This window comes from Octodon degus, unplaced genomic scaffold (assembly GCF_000260255.1).
Source record: "Octodon degus isolate 3935 unplaced genomic scaffold, OctDeg1.0 scaffold00039, whole genome shotgun sequence".
In the NCBI taxonomy this organism is placed as follows: Eukaryota; Metazoa; Chordata; class Mammalia; order Rodentia; family Octodontidae; genus Octodon; species Octodon degus.
Window position 1 is genome coordinate 3,656,282 of NW_004524615.1, and position 20,048 is coordinate 3,676,329.

Genomic DNA, 20,048 nt, shown 5'->3' on the forward strand with positions numbered 1-20,048 from the left:
AGGGAAGGGTCCACAAGGGTGTTCAGGGTCTCACTACTAGATCGGACTCTTAGTGATCTGCCTGTTTGCCGTCTCCCAAGAGCTGGGATTACAGGTGTGCGCCGCCACGCCCATCTCAATCGCCATCTCAATAGACTTCAATTTTAAAACTCAGAAAAAATGGTTATATTTTTATGAGTTTATCAGCAATTATTTTATTTATTGATTATGATAATTGTATTCCAACAAACTGAACAATCTAGATGCAATAGGCAAAGTGCCACAATGCACCAGTGATCAAAGCTCACTCGACAATGAGTAGAAATTCTGAACAAAGTGAGTACAGAGTTTGAATTAATCAAAATCTTCTTTGGAAGAAAAGTCCCTAAACGTATTCACTGGTGAATTCTATTTAGCATTTTAATAAATTCACAACCAATACTTCTTAACATTTTCCAAAAGTAGAAAAGAAGAGGATGATTTTTTTTTTTTTTTTTTTTTTGCAGAACCGGGGATTGAACTCAAGCCATTGCACTTGCCAGGGAAGCGCTTATTCCACTGAGCCATCTCCCCGGCCCCTAGGAGGGGATGATTCTTAAGTCACTGTAGGAAACCACAGTCACCCTGATTCCAAAGCCAGCCCCTGCCAGCGCACTACCAAGGGAGCGCAGCCCCGAGGCCCATGACATGATTTCCTCTGGCCACAGGAAGATCAGGGAAGGCAGCACCTGTTTTGGCCCCTGCTAAGAGCGCTGCACCCGAAGCCCAAGCAGCAGCCGAAAGGCAAGAAGAGGAAGCAGAGGCGCTCACTGGCAGGGTCTGGTTGGAAGTGTTTGCAGTTAGCATTACCTCATGCATAGAAAATCCTAAAGAATCCACCCAAACTGACAAGAACTAAATAATGAGTTCAGCTAAGTTGCAGGGTTCAAAGTTAACACCCTAAAACCAGTTGTGTTTCAATATACGAGACTAAGTATTCTAAAAGTGGAACAAGGAAGCCTCTTCTTTTTAAATATCAGTTGCGACAGGCTACCTACATGTGTCTTCCCAGACTTCCTAGGTTGAGATCTTATCTCCCAGGGTAAGGGTTTGTGAAGTAGGTCTTTGTTCGGCATCGGTGCCCTTAGGAGAACAGCCCCAGATTTGCTGTGTCCCTTCTCATCACTACATGAAGCCACAGTGAAAGAATTATTTTATTTTATTTTTTTTTCTGTACTGGGGATTGAACTCAAGACCTTGTGCTTGCCAGGCAAGTGCTTATTCTGCTGAACTATCTCTCCAACCCCACAGTGAAAAACCACAGTGGAACCAGAAATGTCACCCCCATGGTGTTGTATGTTTTCCAATGCTAGGAACTGTGAGAAATGAATTTCTCTTCCTAAAATTGCCCAGTCTATCTAATCTGTTATAGCAATCTGAACAAAGACAGCATCCAACCCTATAAAATACCTAGGATTGAATTTACCTAATGTAATACAAATATGATATACTGAAAAGTACAAAAACTGCTCAGATTATAAGAGACACAAATGGAAAGGTACATCTTGTTCATGGATTGATAGATTTAATATAATTCAGATGGCAGTACTAGCCAATGTTACCTACATATTCAGTACAGTCCCTACACACATTTTAATGGCTTTTTTTAAATATAGAAAAAAATCAAATCTTAAAACTCCTTTATATTGGGAAAGGCCCCCAAATTACCAACACAATCATGAAAATGAAGAAGAAATTTGGAAAATTTACTATTCAAAATTTCAAAACTTACTATGAAAGTATAGTAATCAAAATAGCATGGTAGCACTGTATAAGGAGAGGCATATAAACCAATGGAAAATATTTGTGATTCTAGAAACCATCCCATATGTTTATGGCCAAGTAATGTGTGACAAGGATGAAAACACTATTCAGCGAGACTATCTGTGTACTGTGGTATCTTGTTTGCTTCTCTCTTACTCCTGAGACAAAATACCCGACACCCAACATTAAAGGAAAAAAGTTTATTTAGCTCACAGTTTGTAGAGGTTTCAATCCATGACCAGCTGGCTCTGAGGCAGGGTGACACATGGCCAAGGGCAGCGTTTCATGGTGGAAGAGCACAGCAAAAGCCACAAGCAAGGAGGAGCGAGGTTCTTTCCCTCCTTTACGCTGCACACAGGCCGCCTACCAAGGGCAGGCGTGGCGCTCAGAGCCCAGTGCTAGCATTACACGATGAACCAATCACAGACTCTAGATTCAGTCGCCTCTGAAAAGCCTGCCCCCAGGAGTACATAAGGCTCGTGGGGACATCCAGACACAGCATAACATATGGCAACTGAATGTCCACATGCCAAAGGATGACATTGGCCTCTGTCACATACCTTATACATAACTAGGTACAAAAAGTGCAATAACTTAAATACAAAACATAAAATGCTAAGACTCTCAGGAGAAAGCACACGGGCAAATGAGCAGGCTTGAGTCAGTAATGTGCTCGTCAGTACTGGTACCCAAAGTATAAGGAAGAAAGGTTAACAGTAGATAAAACTGACTTCGACAGAATCAAATGCTCTTGTGCATCGAAGGACATTATCAAAGAAATGCAAGACATAATATCTCAAGTAGGAGAAAATATTTTCAATCAGGTCATCTGTAAGAACCCCTAATACATAACGGAATTTTATACTTCGAGAACAAAAAGACAAATGATCCAAGGACAATACAATCAAAGGGCTTAAGCATTTTCCAAAGAAAATAAACAAACAAACAAAAACCCCAGTGAACACACAAAATGAAACTCAATATTGTTAGCTGCTGGGGTATGCAAACCCACAGCACAGCGAAGCTCAGGCTCACACAGTGGTGAGCACACCGCGCTGGCAAGGCGAGGCTTTGGGAAACTAGAACAGGCGTTGCTGGCTGGAGTGTACAGAGTTTCGCCGCTGTAATGACTCTTTTGCAGCTTCTCAGCAGTTCTCACCTGTGCGCTCCAAATAATTGTAAAGAATTACTCCAATGGGTATCTTACACAGATGTCCACAGGATCACTACGCACAAAACCCAAAACGTGGAGACAGCCCAAATGGCCATTAATGGATGAAAGGGTTGGTGAGTCACAGTTTATATCTAACAGAATGTCAATGACTTGTACACCTTAATTTTATACTATGTGAATTGGACCTTAGTGAAAAATAAGGGGCCGGGGAGATAGCTCAGTAGAATAAGCACTTGCCTGGCAAGCGCAAGGGCCCGAGTTCAATCCCTGATTCCACAAAAAAAAAAAAAAAAAAAGAAAAAAAGAAAGAAAAAGAAAAAAAGAAATGATGTAATTGTAAAGATAAATGCTAGAGCTGTACACACAGAAAGAGCAAGGTGACCTATCATTTTTAACTACAAAGTAGAAATTGTGTTTGCTAAGGTGTAAGAGAATACGCAGTATATCAGAATATGATGAATAAGAGCCAATTATTATTGAAGTAGGCAAATGTAAGTGACATTATATCACTCAATATGTGAACACTGGGCTGGAGATACAGCTCAGCAGCACAGCACGTGCCTGGCAAGCAGGAGGTCGAGCGTAATTTCCAGGACAAAAAAGAGAAAGAAAGAAAATGATTTTAAAGATGAGGTAAAAAAAATAGTAAATGCCAAGTTTATTCTGTGCATACAGGGTACATGTAAAACAATCTTTTTCTGAAAAGTTAAAAATGAAATTTGAGAAAAAAGCATACTAAGAAATTATAAATGAAAGAATAGACTATTTCAACCTTAATACAGAAAGGACACACTACAGAAATAGCTGCAACATATATTAGTAAGTAAAGAGACACCATCAAGACCTTGAGACACAAAAGATCACTAGAAAATATAAGAAAAGAAAATGTAGTCACTTACAAGAACAACTGAATGGAAAAATACTTCGCAAAAATGTTAAAAGAAGTAGGTAAGATCTACGTGGAGAAAATATCAACACATACTGAAAGAAAGAAAGAAAGAAAGAAAGAAAGAAAGACAGAAAGAAAAGACTGAAAAATATATAATGCATATTATGTTCTCTGATTGGCTTTGACTAGAACATCTATTAGTAGAAGCATTTATTCCACACTTTAATTTATAAGACAGTGACTAAATTTGCCAGAAGGCATTTTTTTTCTTTTTAACTAGTGATTCCACTGTTCCCATTGGAAAAGTAAAAATAAGACAAATTTTAAAGATGAAAATAAAGTTGAGGAGGGAAACAGACTTACCAGATAAAGCCCCACTAACAAAAATGGAATTTTTTGGCCCTTAAACAGACATAAGTGAATATGATAGAAAAGCCTGGAAAACCCAGATTGGCCCGCACATAGTTGCTCAGCGGAAGTTACAGCTAACACCTCCCAGCGGCGCGGGAAGGAGATTTTTTATAAACTGTCTGTGCCCGGGATGGCGCCCCAGGGAAGCAGCGCAGTAAGCGCCCAGCTCGCCTCACGGTGGATGTAGGCAGCAAATAAGGAAATTGCTTACATATAAGGACAACAACAAATGACATCTTTGACCGGCTGCAGGCCTTTCTAATTGCCACTCCAAGTCTAAAGTCCTCCAAAAACTTGACAAATTTACAAAAAAAAAAGTTACCTTACGCATAATTGCAGGAGCGTTGTGCTGTAACGCAAGCGGCCGCGATGCACACACAGCCTGAAGAAGCGCCAGTGGGAAGCGCAGCGAGCGCGCAGAAATCGGCTTGCGGAGGCGGCAGCGGCAAGAGAAAAATGCAAAGAATCCGAGCAAGCATCTTGGGGAAAAAGCAGCTCTGAGAAACACAAATACAAACTTGAAAATCACAGGGACGTGAACACAGAAGTGGTGCTCGTTCAAAGCGATGGCCCACACCTTTCATCACAAAGCGGACTGAACAGTGCGGCTCGGCCCCAGCGGCTCTCTGCAGCCAGCCGCAGCAGCTGTCAGGCGCCCTCTGGACCCACCGGCAACAGCCGTGCAAATTGGAAACGCACCCTGGACACGGGAGAAACTATGAACGCGCAGGCTACGAGCTGGGGCATCCTCCTGGCCAGAGACTGCACCACGTCTACTAGGAAGCAACTGATGACATTATTAATAGTCTTGGAGTGGAATATGATGTTGACTCTAAATGTAAATTTTCTATTTACAGACACCAAAATATCTATAATTCATGTTCCATAAAAGGAAAGACAGGAGATAAACTTGTTTCCAGTAACATATATCCCAGGTATGGCACATTATCATGCTTAGCATAAGAATGAGGCAACATGGAAGTGTTTTTTAGTTTCATTGCATTTACATCAAGAGAGCTCCAAAGTCTGCAGTGAGAAAGAATGAAAACCAAGAGGCATGAGGCAGAGGTGGGGAGGAGCAGACCCAAAGGACGCCAGGGTTCAGTCCCCTCTTGCGCTTCAGCTGGTTTCCAACACGTGAATATGCTGCTTATTTTCTAAAGTAAACTGGGTGTGAGCCCACGCACCAAGACCCCTGTTGCTGCTTCTGGTCCCAGCAGCCTCCTTCCCGTGACTACCTGAGCAAAAGGATGGGATGCGACAAAGACAGGATTTAAACTATCTGCTGAACAGAGGCCGCTCCTGGCAGCTCCTGCCTCTAGAGTGGGGGGCATGACTTCAGTTCAAGACTGGGGTTCCCCATATGCGGGACTGGGATCCGAGGACATGTGGTGAGGGCACAGTACATTAGCACTTAGGAGAGGGCGGACGGGTTCCTGCCTGTGAAAGTGCTCCACTGGGTGCGACCCGTGCCCTCCACCCAGGTCTCCCTGCTACGATGACTGTACACACTAACAGACCCGAATACGGCCCATGGGCTCTGTTGCCTCTGCGCAGCCTGCTCATGTGTGCTAGGGACCCGCACGCTCTGGACCATGCCCCAGGGCTGCACGCCTGTGTCTCAGCAGCCAGGGCCATACTCAGCAGTCCAAGATGGTCACAACATGTACTAGTCACTATATCACTTTGCATTTGTAAAGAAAGCTTTGTACCCAAGTAATTTTTTAAAAATTATCTTGGGTCCTTAGGGTATTCTTCTGGCTCTATTTTAATTCTTAGGAAATAGTTTTAAAAGTTGCAAACAGAGTTTTGGAAAATGTAGAGCAATAATAGGTTTTCAAAGAGTTTGTTTCTTGCTTGAAATTTTGGGTAATCAAAGTTATACAGAAAGAGACTGGCGCAGAGCCACCTCTGGGAACTCAGCAGGAAGGCCAGTGTGCTCATGCCCGGCTGGCCATAGCTGGTTTTCCCTTTCTCATCCCCAAGTTAATTTTCTGATAATCCCAACCTCCTACTGTGGATCACAACTCAGAACCCCCTGCCCCTTCTGACTTCCTCCCCCCTGCATTCCCTTCACCATTCTACGTTTTCCTTGTCCACTTGTAGGGTGTAGGTCCCCACCCCACCTCCCCCATGTTCTGTTCATCAGGAGGCAAGTCCCCGCCAAGTAGACCAGCTCACACCTGCTGTCGCCCTGGGTCGCCCTCTGGACACTGGACTACTGTTTGTTCTTAATCAGCACGCATAAAATGAGCAAATCTACCTGAGTGAAGAAACAAAGTGTTCTTTCCTAGTATGATTTTGTTCGTTAATTATTTTGTACTGATGGAAGCAGCTGTACTGTGGCCGTTCCCCAGATACACTGCTTCCAAGGAGGGGCTGGCACAGGTTACGGCAGCACATGGATGTTACGCACACATTGTATGTGTACATTGTATGAGGAACTTCACATGCACTAATTTGACATTGAAGAGTTGTCATAAAAATATAGCTCATAGGCTACATTGTTTTGTTTTCATCCCGTGATGATTTCTATGAAAAACATAAAGGAATTAAGATTTGTAAAACAACCTTACATCATTGTTGAAGCCAAAATGATTTCTACAGAAGTTAAATTTGATTTCCTAATTGATTTAACTTAGTTTTACTTAATCTAATTAGTTACACCCTCTAAACATCAGCTCCTCTAAGGTAATTCTGCTGACGAGATGATTATGCCAGTTTCAACATTCATTCCCCAGATGTTCCAAGGACATTTGGTTTCGTGGCATCTGATATCCGCACGTTTTGAAGCAGATGTGTGAGCTGAGAGGCAGCTCCCACGCAATCTGCAGACCTCCGACTCACGAGTCTAAGGCATCCTGGACGGACGCTCCGGTGGAAAAGCCCAGGAACGATTTCATTACCTTTGCGTATCGTCGGTGTGTCGCTGTCTGCAATCAGCTGCAAGCAGTCTTGGGTGACTGAAAACCAAAAATCCATCATTTCAGTTAGTAAAATACAAACAATCAGGGAGCTAGGAAGGCTGTTCCTTTAAAGCAACAATCCTGCTCTCCCGGAAGTGCTAAATCAAGTATGCTTCTATACACTGCCTTGCAAGCGATTACTGCAAAAGTAATTCCTCTATAAAACGTGCCCATCTATTCCAGTACATGTTTGAAATTCATAACGCTTTGGAATGCAGTATAAAGCAGTCTGAGTACAGCAAGTGCGCCATCCGTACACGTGAACCTAATTGGCGTTGAAATCTTATTGCTGAATAGAAAGCAGGTTTACTCATTTTCTCCAAGTCTACCAAATGCAGAGAACAGTTAAACTTACCGAATCATTCCAAAGCAATCACGTTTTTAAAAGTCTAACATTAAACACTGACTTACTGCTACTGAAAACAGCACTCCTGCTTCCACAGAAAATAGAACCGGTTGCTCACACGTGCTGAGCAGATGGGACTGCAGGCCGCGCACCAGAGCTTGGCACGCTTTCCCTCTTAGTGCTCAGAAGAGTCCTACAGTTCAGGCTGCTACAGAAGAGGAGGGTAAGGAGCACACGCAGCTTGTGAGGCCTCAGCGAAAGTGACCAGACCAAAATTAAGTCTATTTGGTTCTACTTGGAAAATCAGAGTCAAGCTTTCTGGTGAAATATTTTGGATAGAACCGAGAAAGAAAGAACAGCTTGTAAAAATGAAGTGTAAGATCTTTGTAAGACTTCATCTTTAGGAAAGCTTGTACATCTAACAGGTGAAATATTTTTTAAAATGTTCAGAAGAATAAAAAATGATTGCATTAAATAAAATATATGTGGCAAAAGCACACTGTCTGTTGTATGTGTAGGGAATAAAAGGAAAACTAACAAATACCTGAGTGAAATATGGGGTCTAACTCTGAGCTTGCATGTGTTAATTTAAAGAAGTAATAGATGATTTTTCAATAACAGGTGTTCTGGTCAGAGCTGAAGAAACACCTTAAACCCACGCTCCTCAATGCATGCATTTTAAGAAGTGGGTACAGGGGGTAACTTCAATGTTAGGCTTTAGTGGAAAGGATTCTAACGTTTACAGCTTGAATGACTAAGTGACACTCACACAGTAGTCTGAGGCTGTTGAGTGCAAACTATTAAAGGCTAACTGCATAAGCAAATCTTAAAAAAAATTTTCCTTGTCCTTTCAAGATGAAAATATGATAAAAACTAGGATTTACTTGCAATCACCAAACGTGTCTAACTTCTGTTGAAGTCTTCATTTGATTTCAGCAGTGCTGGGGTCTACTCTGTGGGTTATTTTACTGCTCTTAGGAGCCAAACACAACCACACAAGTACACAGGGAAAGTGGGGTCTGACAGTGCAGTTCCGTGGAGAATGCTCTTCCAGTGAAAATCCGTAACAGCCCAATGACAAGCAACATGGCAGAGCAGTTAAGAGCAAGGCCACCTCGTGAGAAAGGAGGTAGCCAGTGTCCAAAGCCACTAAACAGAAAGCATGTAGCAGCCAGAAACGCCAGAATAAACCTATTTCAAACACATTTTAATTTTTCCAGCCAATTAGACATTAGTTACCATTCCCAGGCACCACGGTGGGCTAGCCAGCACATACAGAACACTAATCTGTCCCCCACACCAACAGGGTCAGAGGGAGATTTACCAACTGCCCACACTCCTTTTGTCACGATATATATGTGGTGTGGCCTAACTATACAGCAAATGTGTATGTTTTTAAAGATTATTGCAGTAAAAGATACATTGGTACTACTTCCCTTCAAAATCCCCCCGTTGTTTCAAACAGACTTATCCCATCATTCATTCTTACAAGTTTCCGAAGCAGCTCTGGAAGCCTCCTCTCCTGTGTGTCTTTATAAGGTATGGTCAGAAGTGCTGGACACCGCTGCCCACGGCCATCTACAACAAGTAGGCTCCAAGCACATGACCGTGTGTCCTCACCCACCTCATTCACTGGATGTGATACTGGGAACTTCAGACACTGAGCCTGTCACAAACGACACTTAGGAAATCAGACTTAGAGAACTGCAGGAGAAAGTACCAAAGACCATGCGGGAGAGATCTGTGCTATTGGAAGATTAATAACAAACACACAGAAGGTGCTGAGAGCAGTGCCTTGTCAGGGAAGAGCAGAATTTGCACAATACCATGCCCAAACCAACCTAGGGCCTAGGAAGGTAAGTGTCGTTTGTGACAGGCTCAGTGTCTGAAGTTCCCAGTATCACATCCAGTGAATGAGGTGGGTGAGGACACACGGCCAAAATAGAAAGATACTTTGATGTCTACGAAAATACCAAAAAAATGGTACAGTCAGCTATTGCACCCTCAACTTCCCCTTGGACACTTCTCCCTGGGGACAACCTGATGTCCCACCTCCGCGTGTCCAGGTCCGAGTCGTCACCTGCACAGGTGCCTTCCCTCTCTATTTGCTCTCTCGGAGGCACACACATAGCCCTGAGCTGGGCAAGCTAGAAACTGGTGAGCGCACCTTGTTCCCTCTGCTCAGTCTTCACTCAGCTGGTACTCGGGCCCGAATGGCTGGAATCTTTCATTTTGTTGAAATTAGGCTCCAACTGTTGTCAAGTTCACTCACTGAGCTCACTGAGTAATCCGCTTTTGTCAAGTGCTGTGCTCAGGACCACAAACACAAGCAGGCAGAGCCTCTATCCACCCCATGGCTTACCGTGGGGAGCAACAGACAATTGCATCTGGCCACGCAAAAGGCGAGTTTGCAAAAGCACCCAAACAGATAACTAATTAGGAAAGAGTCCAAATGCCTAGAACAGCAAAAGAATAATCTGGAAGTGTAGGTCTGCTTGTGGCAGTGCCACTGCATGTGATAAAATAATCCCTCTTCTTAAATTTTTCTCTAATTGTTTCTTTGAAGTTTTCATAACCTGCGACATTCTTTCCTTTCACCCAAATCTCTGGGATTTGCAATCCCGCTTCAGCTCTTCTTGACGGTGGTCTAGACGATCCGGACTGCCACAACTGACAGCATTCTGCTGCTTCCTCACCTCATGCTGCTCTAAGCCACTATAAGAAAAGTCACATTTTCAACCTCGCCACCACTCATTCATTTTCTCAGACCTGGTGACTTGCTTCAAAATCAGGCATAGATGTCCTCTATAATTGAAAAGAGTCAGAGTTTGCAGTAAATAGGCAATGATCACAAACCCTCATTCTCCTGTCAGTTAGCTATAGACTCTTGAGTTTGATAATTTTGAAAGATTTTATTTTTATCATGGAAATAATAATATGTACTTTGTAGTGTTACCCAAGTCAGTCGACAGCAGACCACAGCTCGGTGGTACAGAGCTTGCTGCAGGTGCTCACGGTGTGAAGTTGTATCTCTAGCACTGAAAAAAAAAAAAAAAAAAAAAAAAAAACCAACAAACCTATGTGTACTTTAGATGTGCTTTGTAGTAAATTGTAAGAAACTAATTTATTTCATTATTATTTTAGAATGGTTTTAAATTTTATGTTAACTTTGCTTAATTTCCCCAAGTAAACATGTAGCTGAGAGAGGGAACTGACTTTCTCTGCCTGTGTGGTTTGATTTTCTCATCTAAAATGAAGACTAGTCAGGGACCGCGGGGTGAGTGGCATCCCTCAGCCACAGTGTCCGACCCGCGCGCTGCGTGTGGGAAACGCTGCAGCGCACGCTTCTCTTTCTTCGTGTTTTCCACATTAGCTGTTTGCCCCAACAGTGATGATCAAGCTAATGTGAAGAAAGCTTTCCTCACTTCCTCTAATTCTTCAGAAATGAGAATGACTTATAAATAAAAACGCTACCACAAGAAATATACAGGTGTCTCTTGGAGCTCTTTTAAACAGGAGCTGACCTGTAAAACTAGTAATCAAATGTTGCAACTAGTGTTATCCATTCATATGGAATTATTCAGAAGATCAACACATCCCTCAACATTATTACACACTTATAAAATACCTATTCGTGTCTAAATAAGAAAGTTGAAAGTATGAAAATACGCCGATCATTCAAGAAGGTGGCAGGGCTTCCCCTATCCCCCAAACTAAACCCTAAACGGCCCTCCCGCCCTTCCCTCATGCTCCACTCTCGGTGCTCAGCTGCACCTTCTTTTCCTTGGCGCGTCTGGGTGGCGGCCGGCTCATTCTCTCCTTCCTCTCCCTCTCTCCTGTCCCCACACTAACAGCATCGCATTTGGCTGTGCCCACCGACTCTTTCCTGGCTCTGCTGTTTCCCAAAACCTTAGGCTTACCAAGAAGAGTCCAAGGTCTTATTGCCAGGTCACTACTATCATTCTAAATGTTTTCTTTTTCTTTTTCTTTTCTTTGGAAATTGAGCAGAAGCCAGCTCTTGCAACACTGAAAGCAAAGTCTCACGACCCAAGCAGACTGAAGCAGGGAGAAGCAAGCCAGCCACTGGGGAGGGCTGCGGTCAGAGATCACCTGGCAGCAGCCACCAGTTCCAGGGAGGAGCGCAACATTGTCTTTGGGTCAGAGACTCAACCGGGCCCCGCGCTGCCAGGTCAGGGATCTAGCTCGGCACGGCGGGCTCCCCACCCTCGCTGTCCTAAGGGCCGGGCCCCCGAGGGCCAGGAGGCCACAGGAGCACAGCGCGGTGCTGGAAGCCTGACAGACATCTCAGCTTCCGTGCCAGGGAGTTGGACAGTGCATTCAAGAAAGGAGACTCAAAACTACTGTCAGGCTGAACATTCACTAATCACATGCCCGGGGCTTCTTAGGGGGACCCGGAACCTCCAGTCAAGTCGGGAGCTCCAGAGCTGACTTAGCAGTGGAGCCTGGGCACTGGCTTACTCCTTGTGACCCGGTCCCCAGGTCACCTAAGACCTGAACACCAGGGGAAGCAGAAGGAGGATTTCCTGCCAAGCCTCTGGGCTGGCTTCACAACTCTGCTGTAACTCTAGAACTATGCTAAAACGTCTGTGCAAAAAATGGAGAAAAATAATTGAAATGAGATTACCCCAAATTTTATGATAATCGTTTGAAAGACAAAACATATATATCTTTGACTTTTTCATATTTTCACCATTATTTTGCCATCGCAATTGAGACAACTAAAATAAACATTACCACTACAATGATTAATAAAATATTAACAAAATAATTTTTGTGGTTTTGTAATTTAATACATGTATTTCTAATAGCATTTAAATATCTTCATTTACTAACACAGGGGAAAACAGAAAGGTGAATGACTTCACCCACACACTGTCCTAGTTCAGCTGCAGCCCATTTGGAAGAATTCTCTTTCTCGATGGACTCTCAGAAACTTAGGTTCAGGGTTTGTTTTCTTTAATGAATGAAACTATAGATAGATGACTAAATCACAAGCCATCATGAATCCACTTGTAAAGAAACTGTACTATGTCATATTTTCAAAGCCATATCGCTTCAGTTACTTCATAAAATTGAGACACTTGGGTCTTAAAAGTGAATATTTGGCTATGGTAAGCTATTTGGCAATTTTTAAATCCTGGATTTCCCCACATTTCTGTTTATTATACTGTAACCACAAAAGATCTTTTGAAATATGTTAAGCTTATTAAAACTTTAATTTGGAACACAAAATAATTAAGAGATGAAATTCAAGCCAAAGGACTTAGTTTCAGTTGAAGCAGTGTTTACCCTCAGAGACCTGGGAGGGCCTGCGTCTGCCTTCGTCCACTGTGCTCATGGATTCCCAGTAGGAACACACGGTTCTGGAGCGCGTATGGACACTTGGTCAGTAAGAGTGTAAATGAACACTCTGGACGTGAAAAAGAGACGCTCAAGCTATCTAGGTATAAAGAGAATCAATCGCCGCAACCAGAAAGGAAACGAAATTTTAAAAGGGGCTTAGATTTAAAAGGCAGGACTGTTCTGAATTCCAGATAGACACACTACTGAACAGAAAGCAGAACTCTGTCATTGTGTTTCAGACCACTTTCCTAGGTACATAAACATTAATTTTGCCACAGTGCTGAGCAGAGTAAGTTTTGCCTCCGCCAAAGGACATTATGTGGAACCATACTCAGGCCAGCTTCATAGACAAGGTGTGGTGGCCAGCACGTACCTGGGGGGCCTCACCTTCAAACCCAGGACCTCGGGCCTATGAATGAGGAACATACCGTATAGGATGACATATGTCTTTAAGTAATATATATTAAAATATACACTTACGCTATGCTGAAGATCTTTTAAAAGTCTAATTAAAGAACAGATTAGATTCAGATTACTTCGTACAGTTATTATCTTTCCATGATTCTGGTCATGAGCTGAACTGGACAGAAAGCAAATGAAATTCAGTGATGAGGTTCAAGGCTGACCTTACGAGGAGATTTGCTTTATTTCTCCCCCAATTCAGTTCGTGACCAGAATTTGTGGAAATAATTAAGGTCATGAGCTGAGTTCCCATCCTGCTGTCTCTATAATTACATACAAGTAGCTTCCAACACGAAGGAGTTTTCCAGAAAGATGTAAGAAGTTTGGTTGAGGTAGCAGCCTGGAAGGGAAAAACATTCAAGGAGAGAGAAAGAAGTTAAAGTCAGCCTGAGAAGTTAAAGTCTGGTGCCCATGTAAGCACCAGGAGGGTTAAAATGAGCTAAAACCAAACAAAACATTAAGTCACAGTCAAATCAGTGCTGCAGGAAACAACCACGAGCAAATCTATCTTTGGCTTTGACAGACAAGTTAAAGAAAATGAAAAGATTATTTCATTAATACTGATGGAAAATCTGTGCAAATATTAAAATGCAGCAAAATTCTATGCAAATATATATATTTTTTATTATTTATGTATTTATTTATGGAACTGCGGATTGAACTCAGACCCTTGAGCTTGCCAGGGAAGTGCTTATTCTACTGTGCTATCTCCCCGGCCCCGCCATGCAAATATTTACATAAAAATTTTTGATAAAAAAACATATCCCACTAGGAAGCTTTTTTTTCAAAATCATTTTTAAAATTAGGGCAATGGAAATTAGAAATCAAAGTTAGCAAAAGACTTAGAAGTAATCAATCAAAATGCTGATGAAGATGTTCATTAGCAGGTAAAAACAAGCAACATATTAAATTTTGGATGCTATTTTTATAGCTACAAAACCAAATAAAAGAAATTTTTCTGCTAGTGTATTCTTGCAAAATAAAATAGCAATAGTCACTTCAGGGAATGAGCGCAGGTGTGCAACAGGCCCTGACCCCTCCCCCTTCCTCCTCATTTCCAGGATGGCTGCCTTCTTGTTTCCTATCTTTTCTCCTTTATTTTACCCACTGCTCAGGTAAACTTTCTCAGACTAGGGAAACCGTGCGGTATTTAGCTTTCTGTGCCTGACATACTCCACACAGGGCTATGGGCTCAACGTCCACACACTTTCTTGAGCATGCCATGATTTCAGTTTTTTCATGGCTGAAAAAACTTATATATATACAGATAGATAGATAGATAGATAGATAGATAGATAGATAGATAGATCATCCTACACATGAACATTGTCTGTATTTATCTATTTATTGGTAGTCACCCAGGCTGCTATTATCAGAGCTAAGCTACTGTGAAGAGCTCAGCTGCCATGGACACAGGTAGGCATGGATCACTGTAGGATGATGTCGTTGACTCCCTAGAATATACCCCGGGTACACCCAGGCATAGCTGGGCCAAGTGCAGTTCGTGTGTCTGATTTTCCAAGGACTTGCTCTGCTGATTTTCACAGTGGTTGTACTAGTTTATCCTCCCACAAGCAGCGTAGAAGAGATCCTTTTCCCCAGTCCTAACCAGAACTCATTCTCTTTGTGCTCTTGATGGTAGCCACCCTGGCTGGGGCAAGGTTGAAGCACAGGCATCATGATTTGCAGTTCTCTAATGTCTCAGTTACTTCTTCCTTGTGCTGGGACAAAAACCCGACACCCCAAATTAAGGAAAGGATTGATTTAGCTCACAGTTTGTGGAGGTTTCAGTCCACGCTCAGATGGCTCCAAGGCAGCCTGGCACGTGGCAGAGGGCAGCAGCTCATGGTGGTGGAAAACAGCAGAGAGCAGAAGGGAGGAGCACCAGCAGCAAGGCAGAAGCAGCCTCCCTCCTTCCTTCTATTGCCTTCAGGCTCTCGGCCCCAGGCCAGGAGTAGCACTCACACCCACAGTCCCAGCAGCACTCAGACCCAGAATCCCAGCCTTGGATCAGGAATTAACCCCTAACTCTCGGACCCCACCCCAATGACTGCATGAGGTTTTGGGGGGACATCTAGACACAAACCATAATCCGTAATGACTAAGGGTGGTAAATGTTTCTTCATGTAACCATTGGCCTCTTGTGTTTCTTTAGAGAAGTGTCTATTCCATTCATTTGTCCCTTTCCTCATTGGCTCATTTTTTGCTTTGTTTTGTCTGTTTTCAAGCAATTTATTTCCATAAATTATTATCTCATTTCCTTAAATTCATCTCAAGGTATTGTCCTTTTTACTTACATTTTAAATTTTAATTATAGATAGATAGATAGATAGATACATACACACACACACACACACACACACACACACACACACACACAATGATCACATTCATCAGAGGGAACATGTACCTGTATGTGATATATTTTGGATCTTCTTCCCGCCAGTCTCTCCTCTTTTCCCTCCCCCCCTTCACCTTCTTATTTACAAAAGCTGTGTTTTCCTTTCCTCCCGTCTCCTGCCTTCTCTCTTTCCCTTCTTTCCTTCCCACCCTCCCTTCCCTTGCGCCCCTCTGCATTTGAGTGTCCTCTTCCTAGTGCCCAGGATCTACCACCTTCTAGTCCTTGTTGGCCCTTACAATTTCTCACACCAGAGAACCAATGTGAGATTTGAACACATGTGCCAAGTTTATTTTACTTAGGAGCATGGCCTTTTTTTCCCCTTTTCCCTTCCTTCCCCTCCCACTCTCCAGTTCCCTTTTCTTTTGAACAATTTCTTCTCATTTCACAATACCTGTTACACATTCTGGTCCTTATTTACATATTCTGTATCTCACGCCAGAGAAATGATGTGCTATTTACACATGTGTGCCCAAAGTAGTTCATGTAAGAGCGTGGTCTCAAGGTGCATCTTCACACAGAGATGCTCAACTTCATCCTTCTTTATGACTGAGGAGTACTGGGCTACATGAAAGAAACTGCATCTCTTTTCTCCATTCCTTGGTCGATGGGTATTTGGGTCCTTTCCAAGATTTAGCTATTACAAACTGTCCTGCTGTAAATGTGGGTGTGCATATATTGGAATAGTGTTCATTTTGCGAGAGTTAATAGTTTTGGAGTTCTTTATAAAAATATAAATTTTTAAAGACAAAATGCTAGGAAGAATGTGGAGATCTAATACACCACATTTTAGTTCATCATTTATTTATTTATATTTTTATGTACTTAGTACAGGGTCTACAGGGTCTCACTAAGTAGATCGAATTCATAGTGATCCTCCTGTTTTCAGCCTCCCAAATGCTGGGATTACAGTCATGCCCCTCCACACCCATTCTCAATAGTGGTCTCGGCATGCCCCCACGGGGAGGGTTAGCAGGGAGATGGTGGTAGCATGGCTTATGATGCCGAGATTTGAACCCCAGCCCCTGCTCTCTGCCTAAGCAGGCGTTTAATGCATCATTTATAATTCATTTTGGAAGTAGTATGGCAATATGTTCCTTGTTCTATTTACCTCAGACTTTCCACAATATGGAATTTATATTGAATATAAAATTTCTCAGAAACAAGAGATGTACAAAATTATCACATGCTCTATTAGGACCAAAAGCATACCCATGTTAAAATTGATAACAATTTAGCACAAGTACAAGAATTATTTAAAAATAGGTGAATATAACTCAGTTGTGCCCCAAATTTTTCTGATCAAGGAGATTATGGAGCCACAGAGGAATGTGATCGATGATGTATAATGTGCCTAAGGAGTGTCACATGGAGAGAAAACATTCTCTCCAAGCTTTCATAGAGAGCGAATTGGTCAAGCAATGGCCATGACTCATCCACATGGCTGACACTGACTAAGGATCTACAAACTGCGGTACAGGGTTTCAGGATAAATCCTGAGGGTACTTGACTGACCTTTTCAGATACAAAAGTTACATTTCTTTTATATAGGTCTTGCTTTATCTTGGTCTTAACCATACAGCAGAAAAGTATAAAAATGAGGTATATAAAGTAAAGCCAGGGCTGGTGAGATGGCTCAGTGGTCTAAAGCACCTACAGGGACGGCGGTTCAATCCCCCAGCAGCACATGCCAGCCAGCCCTGCCCCCTGGTGGGCTGAGCTGGACACACACACACACTCAAAAATAAATTAAAAATTAAAAAAAAAATAAAGTAAAGCCATGTTAACATGATGAGCTGTAAAAGGCTCAAGTTAATAACTTCTGAGGATAACCCACTACTATTACAGACTGCTAGACAGTGTTGGATTGTTTTGCTGAATTCAAGCACCTATAGTATTCAGATGCCAATAGAATACCCACCTCTGACAGGACTAAACAAAAAAAAAGGGGGGATACAAAGGAAAAATCATTTTGTATTTATATATATACAAAATAGTTAGGATAGATATACAGTTTCTTTTGCTTAACTCAATGAGAAGAAAGATTTGTACTAATAGTGTTTAGACAGGATATCCTGTCTGCTTCTTGTACTATGGTTAATAGTACTACTTTATATCCTGTCTGCTTCTTGTACTATGGTTAATCACTAAGAAGACAACAATATACAGTGTATTAATTATTGAAACTGTCCTATTAATCAGCTTTGAAACTTTCTCATTGATGTTTGTTTCTCAATAAAATAAAAAAAAGATGAAATGCTTATTTTAAAAGTGAGAACAGAAACATCCGTAGGCTATATGCTACATCCATAGGTTATGTTCAACTAGCAGATGAATAGATGATAAAACACAAAAGATAAAAGCAATTGAAATATTAAAGCAAAATGTGGGCGTGTCTTAGTTGAAAATATCTAAACCCAGTTGTTCTTCATAAATGGTCCAAAGATGCACTAATCAGACACAAAAATTCAATTTTTGAATTAAGAGAATCTTTCATAAATAAGGCATATAGAGCGAAAAAAATATCACAGTAGGAATAAAGAACAAGAGGGAAGGAGGGAGGGAGAAAGGGAAGGAGGGAGAGAGAGAGAGAGAGAGAGAGAGAGAGAGAGAGAGAGAGAGAGAACAGGTAGACAGAGTCAGAGAGACAGAGAGACTCTTGTGAAAAGGGACCTGGAACGAGAGCGAGGGAGGGAGGAAAGTAAGCCGCACGGAGCCCCTCACGTGGTGCGCGCCCCAGCTAATCTCGAGTCCTTGAGCACTGCAAACATCACTAATAAAAATTTTAAAAAGAAGAAAGAAGGGTGACAAACACGTGAGTGGTTCTGGGCACTTCAGCGCCACCTGACGCTCACTTGGAACAGTGAGTGTGAAACCCCGCCCGGGTCCGTCCTGCACACTCCGGCGCTCAGAACCGATCTTCCACACGAAAGAGATCCAGTACGCGCGCAAGGACTTGCTCCAGCGCAGTCTCCTGTGCACAGCCCAAATACCCTGTTTTCACCTTGACGCTAAAGAACGAGAAGGGACCGCTGCGCTCCGCTCTGCTGACTACAATTCTACTGAATGGGGTGCAGCGCGCCCCAAGCCGAAGTCACTAAAGATGACTTTAGTGCCAAGGTGACGCACGGAAGCTTTTAGAAAAGCACGCACTGGAGAAAGCTTTAACATCCGTCTCTGTGCGTACACAATAACTTTTTATAAGGACACGAACAGCACACAGCTCCAGGGCGCCCGAGCCATCTTCCCTGCGCCTCTGTGGGGCGGAGCCCCGACTCTGTGGCGCAGGTGGCTGGGCCTTGCTTCCTGGGGACTGGGGACCCAAATGCTTTCCGCGGGGACGAGGATGCTTTGGGGTGCAGCACCCCAGTCCAGCCCGCATCCCGTGTCCACCTGTCCGCGGACCTCGGTGCCGCCTGCTGTCCCCACTGCCGGAACTCACCTGTGTCCTCCGGAGCCTCCAGGGCGCGCGTACGCCTGCTGCTCCGCCTGGAGTCGCTTCCTGCCGGGGACGCGGGTGCAGGGAGCCCCTGGCAACAGAGAAAGCCATTACCCGGGGTTAGGGAGCCGACCACAGCCCCGCCGCGCACTCACCTCGGGGGTCGGGGCCCCGGGAGCAGCCAGGGTGCCCTGCAGCTGCGCGCGGAGGCCCTCCAGGTCCGCCTGCAGTGCGGCCACTCGGCAGAAGGACAGCAGCGTGAGGCCGCCCGACAGCAAGGCCAGCAGCAGGGTCGCGGCCAGCAACGTCGTGTCCCTTTTCTTCCGCGCCGCTTTCATTTCTCCTGCTCGCCCAGGACGGAAAGCGAGGCGGAACCGCTCCGCGGACTCATCCATTCCACGACGCACACTTGCAAGGTCGGGGCCTCGGAGTGCGCGACCGCAGGACCGGGATCATTTCCTGTATCGGTGGCCCTGGCGACCTGGTCCCTGACTGACCCCCGGGCAGCGTCCGGCTCGGCCCCCCGGGGGCAGGAGCGCGCTCCGGCCTTTCCTCTTTCTACCCCTGGGCATCTCTGCCCTGCTCTGCCCCCGGGTCACTGTTGGCGATTTCCCTTCTTTGGTTGCTCAATCGTCTGCCTCATTTCACTTTCAGTTTTTGCAGGAATTGTAATGCCATCTCGGAAACATCACTGCGGGGGAGATCTGCGGTGCTAGGAGGCTGCCAAGCAGATGTGGAGGTCCAGCAGGTCACCTGAGAGCACTTTTAGGCCAGCAACCTGTGGAGGGGCTCGCCCTGGAGCAGGCAGCAGGCCAGA

At 43.8% G+C, this 20,048-nt stretch overlaps 1 protein-coding gene across 1 annotated transcript in view; it reads right to left on the reverse strand.

Moving 5' to 3' along the window:
* Positions 1–20,048, reverse strand: part of Tnfsf13b (TNF superfamily member 13b) — a 41,422-nt gene extending 21,374 nt beyond the window's left edge. The window contains exons 1-3 of the mRNA XM_004649092.3: positions 19,387–20,048; positions 19,235–19,322; positions 7,163–7,219 (exon numbers count right to left, since the gene is read on the reverse strand). Coding sequence (XP_004649149.3) covers positions 7,163–7,219; positions 19,235–19,322; positions 19,387–19,626 — 385 coding nt within the window. The 5' untranslated portion in view covers positions 19,627–20,048. The remainder of the gene's footprint in view (positions 1–7,162; positions 7,220–19,234; positions 19,323–19,386) is intronic.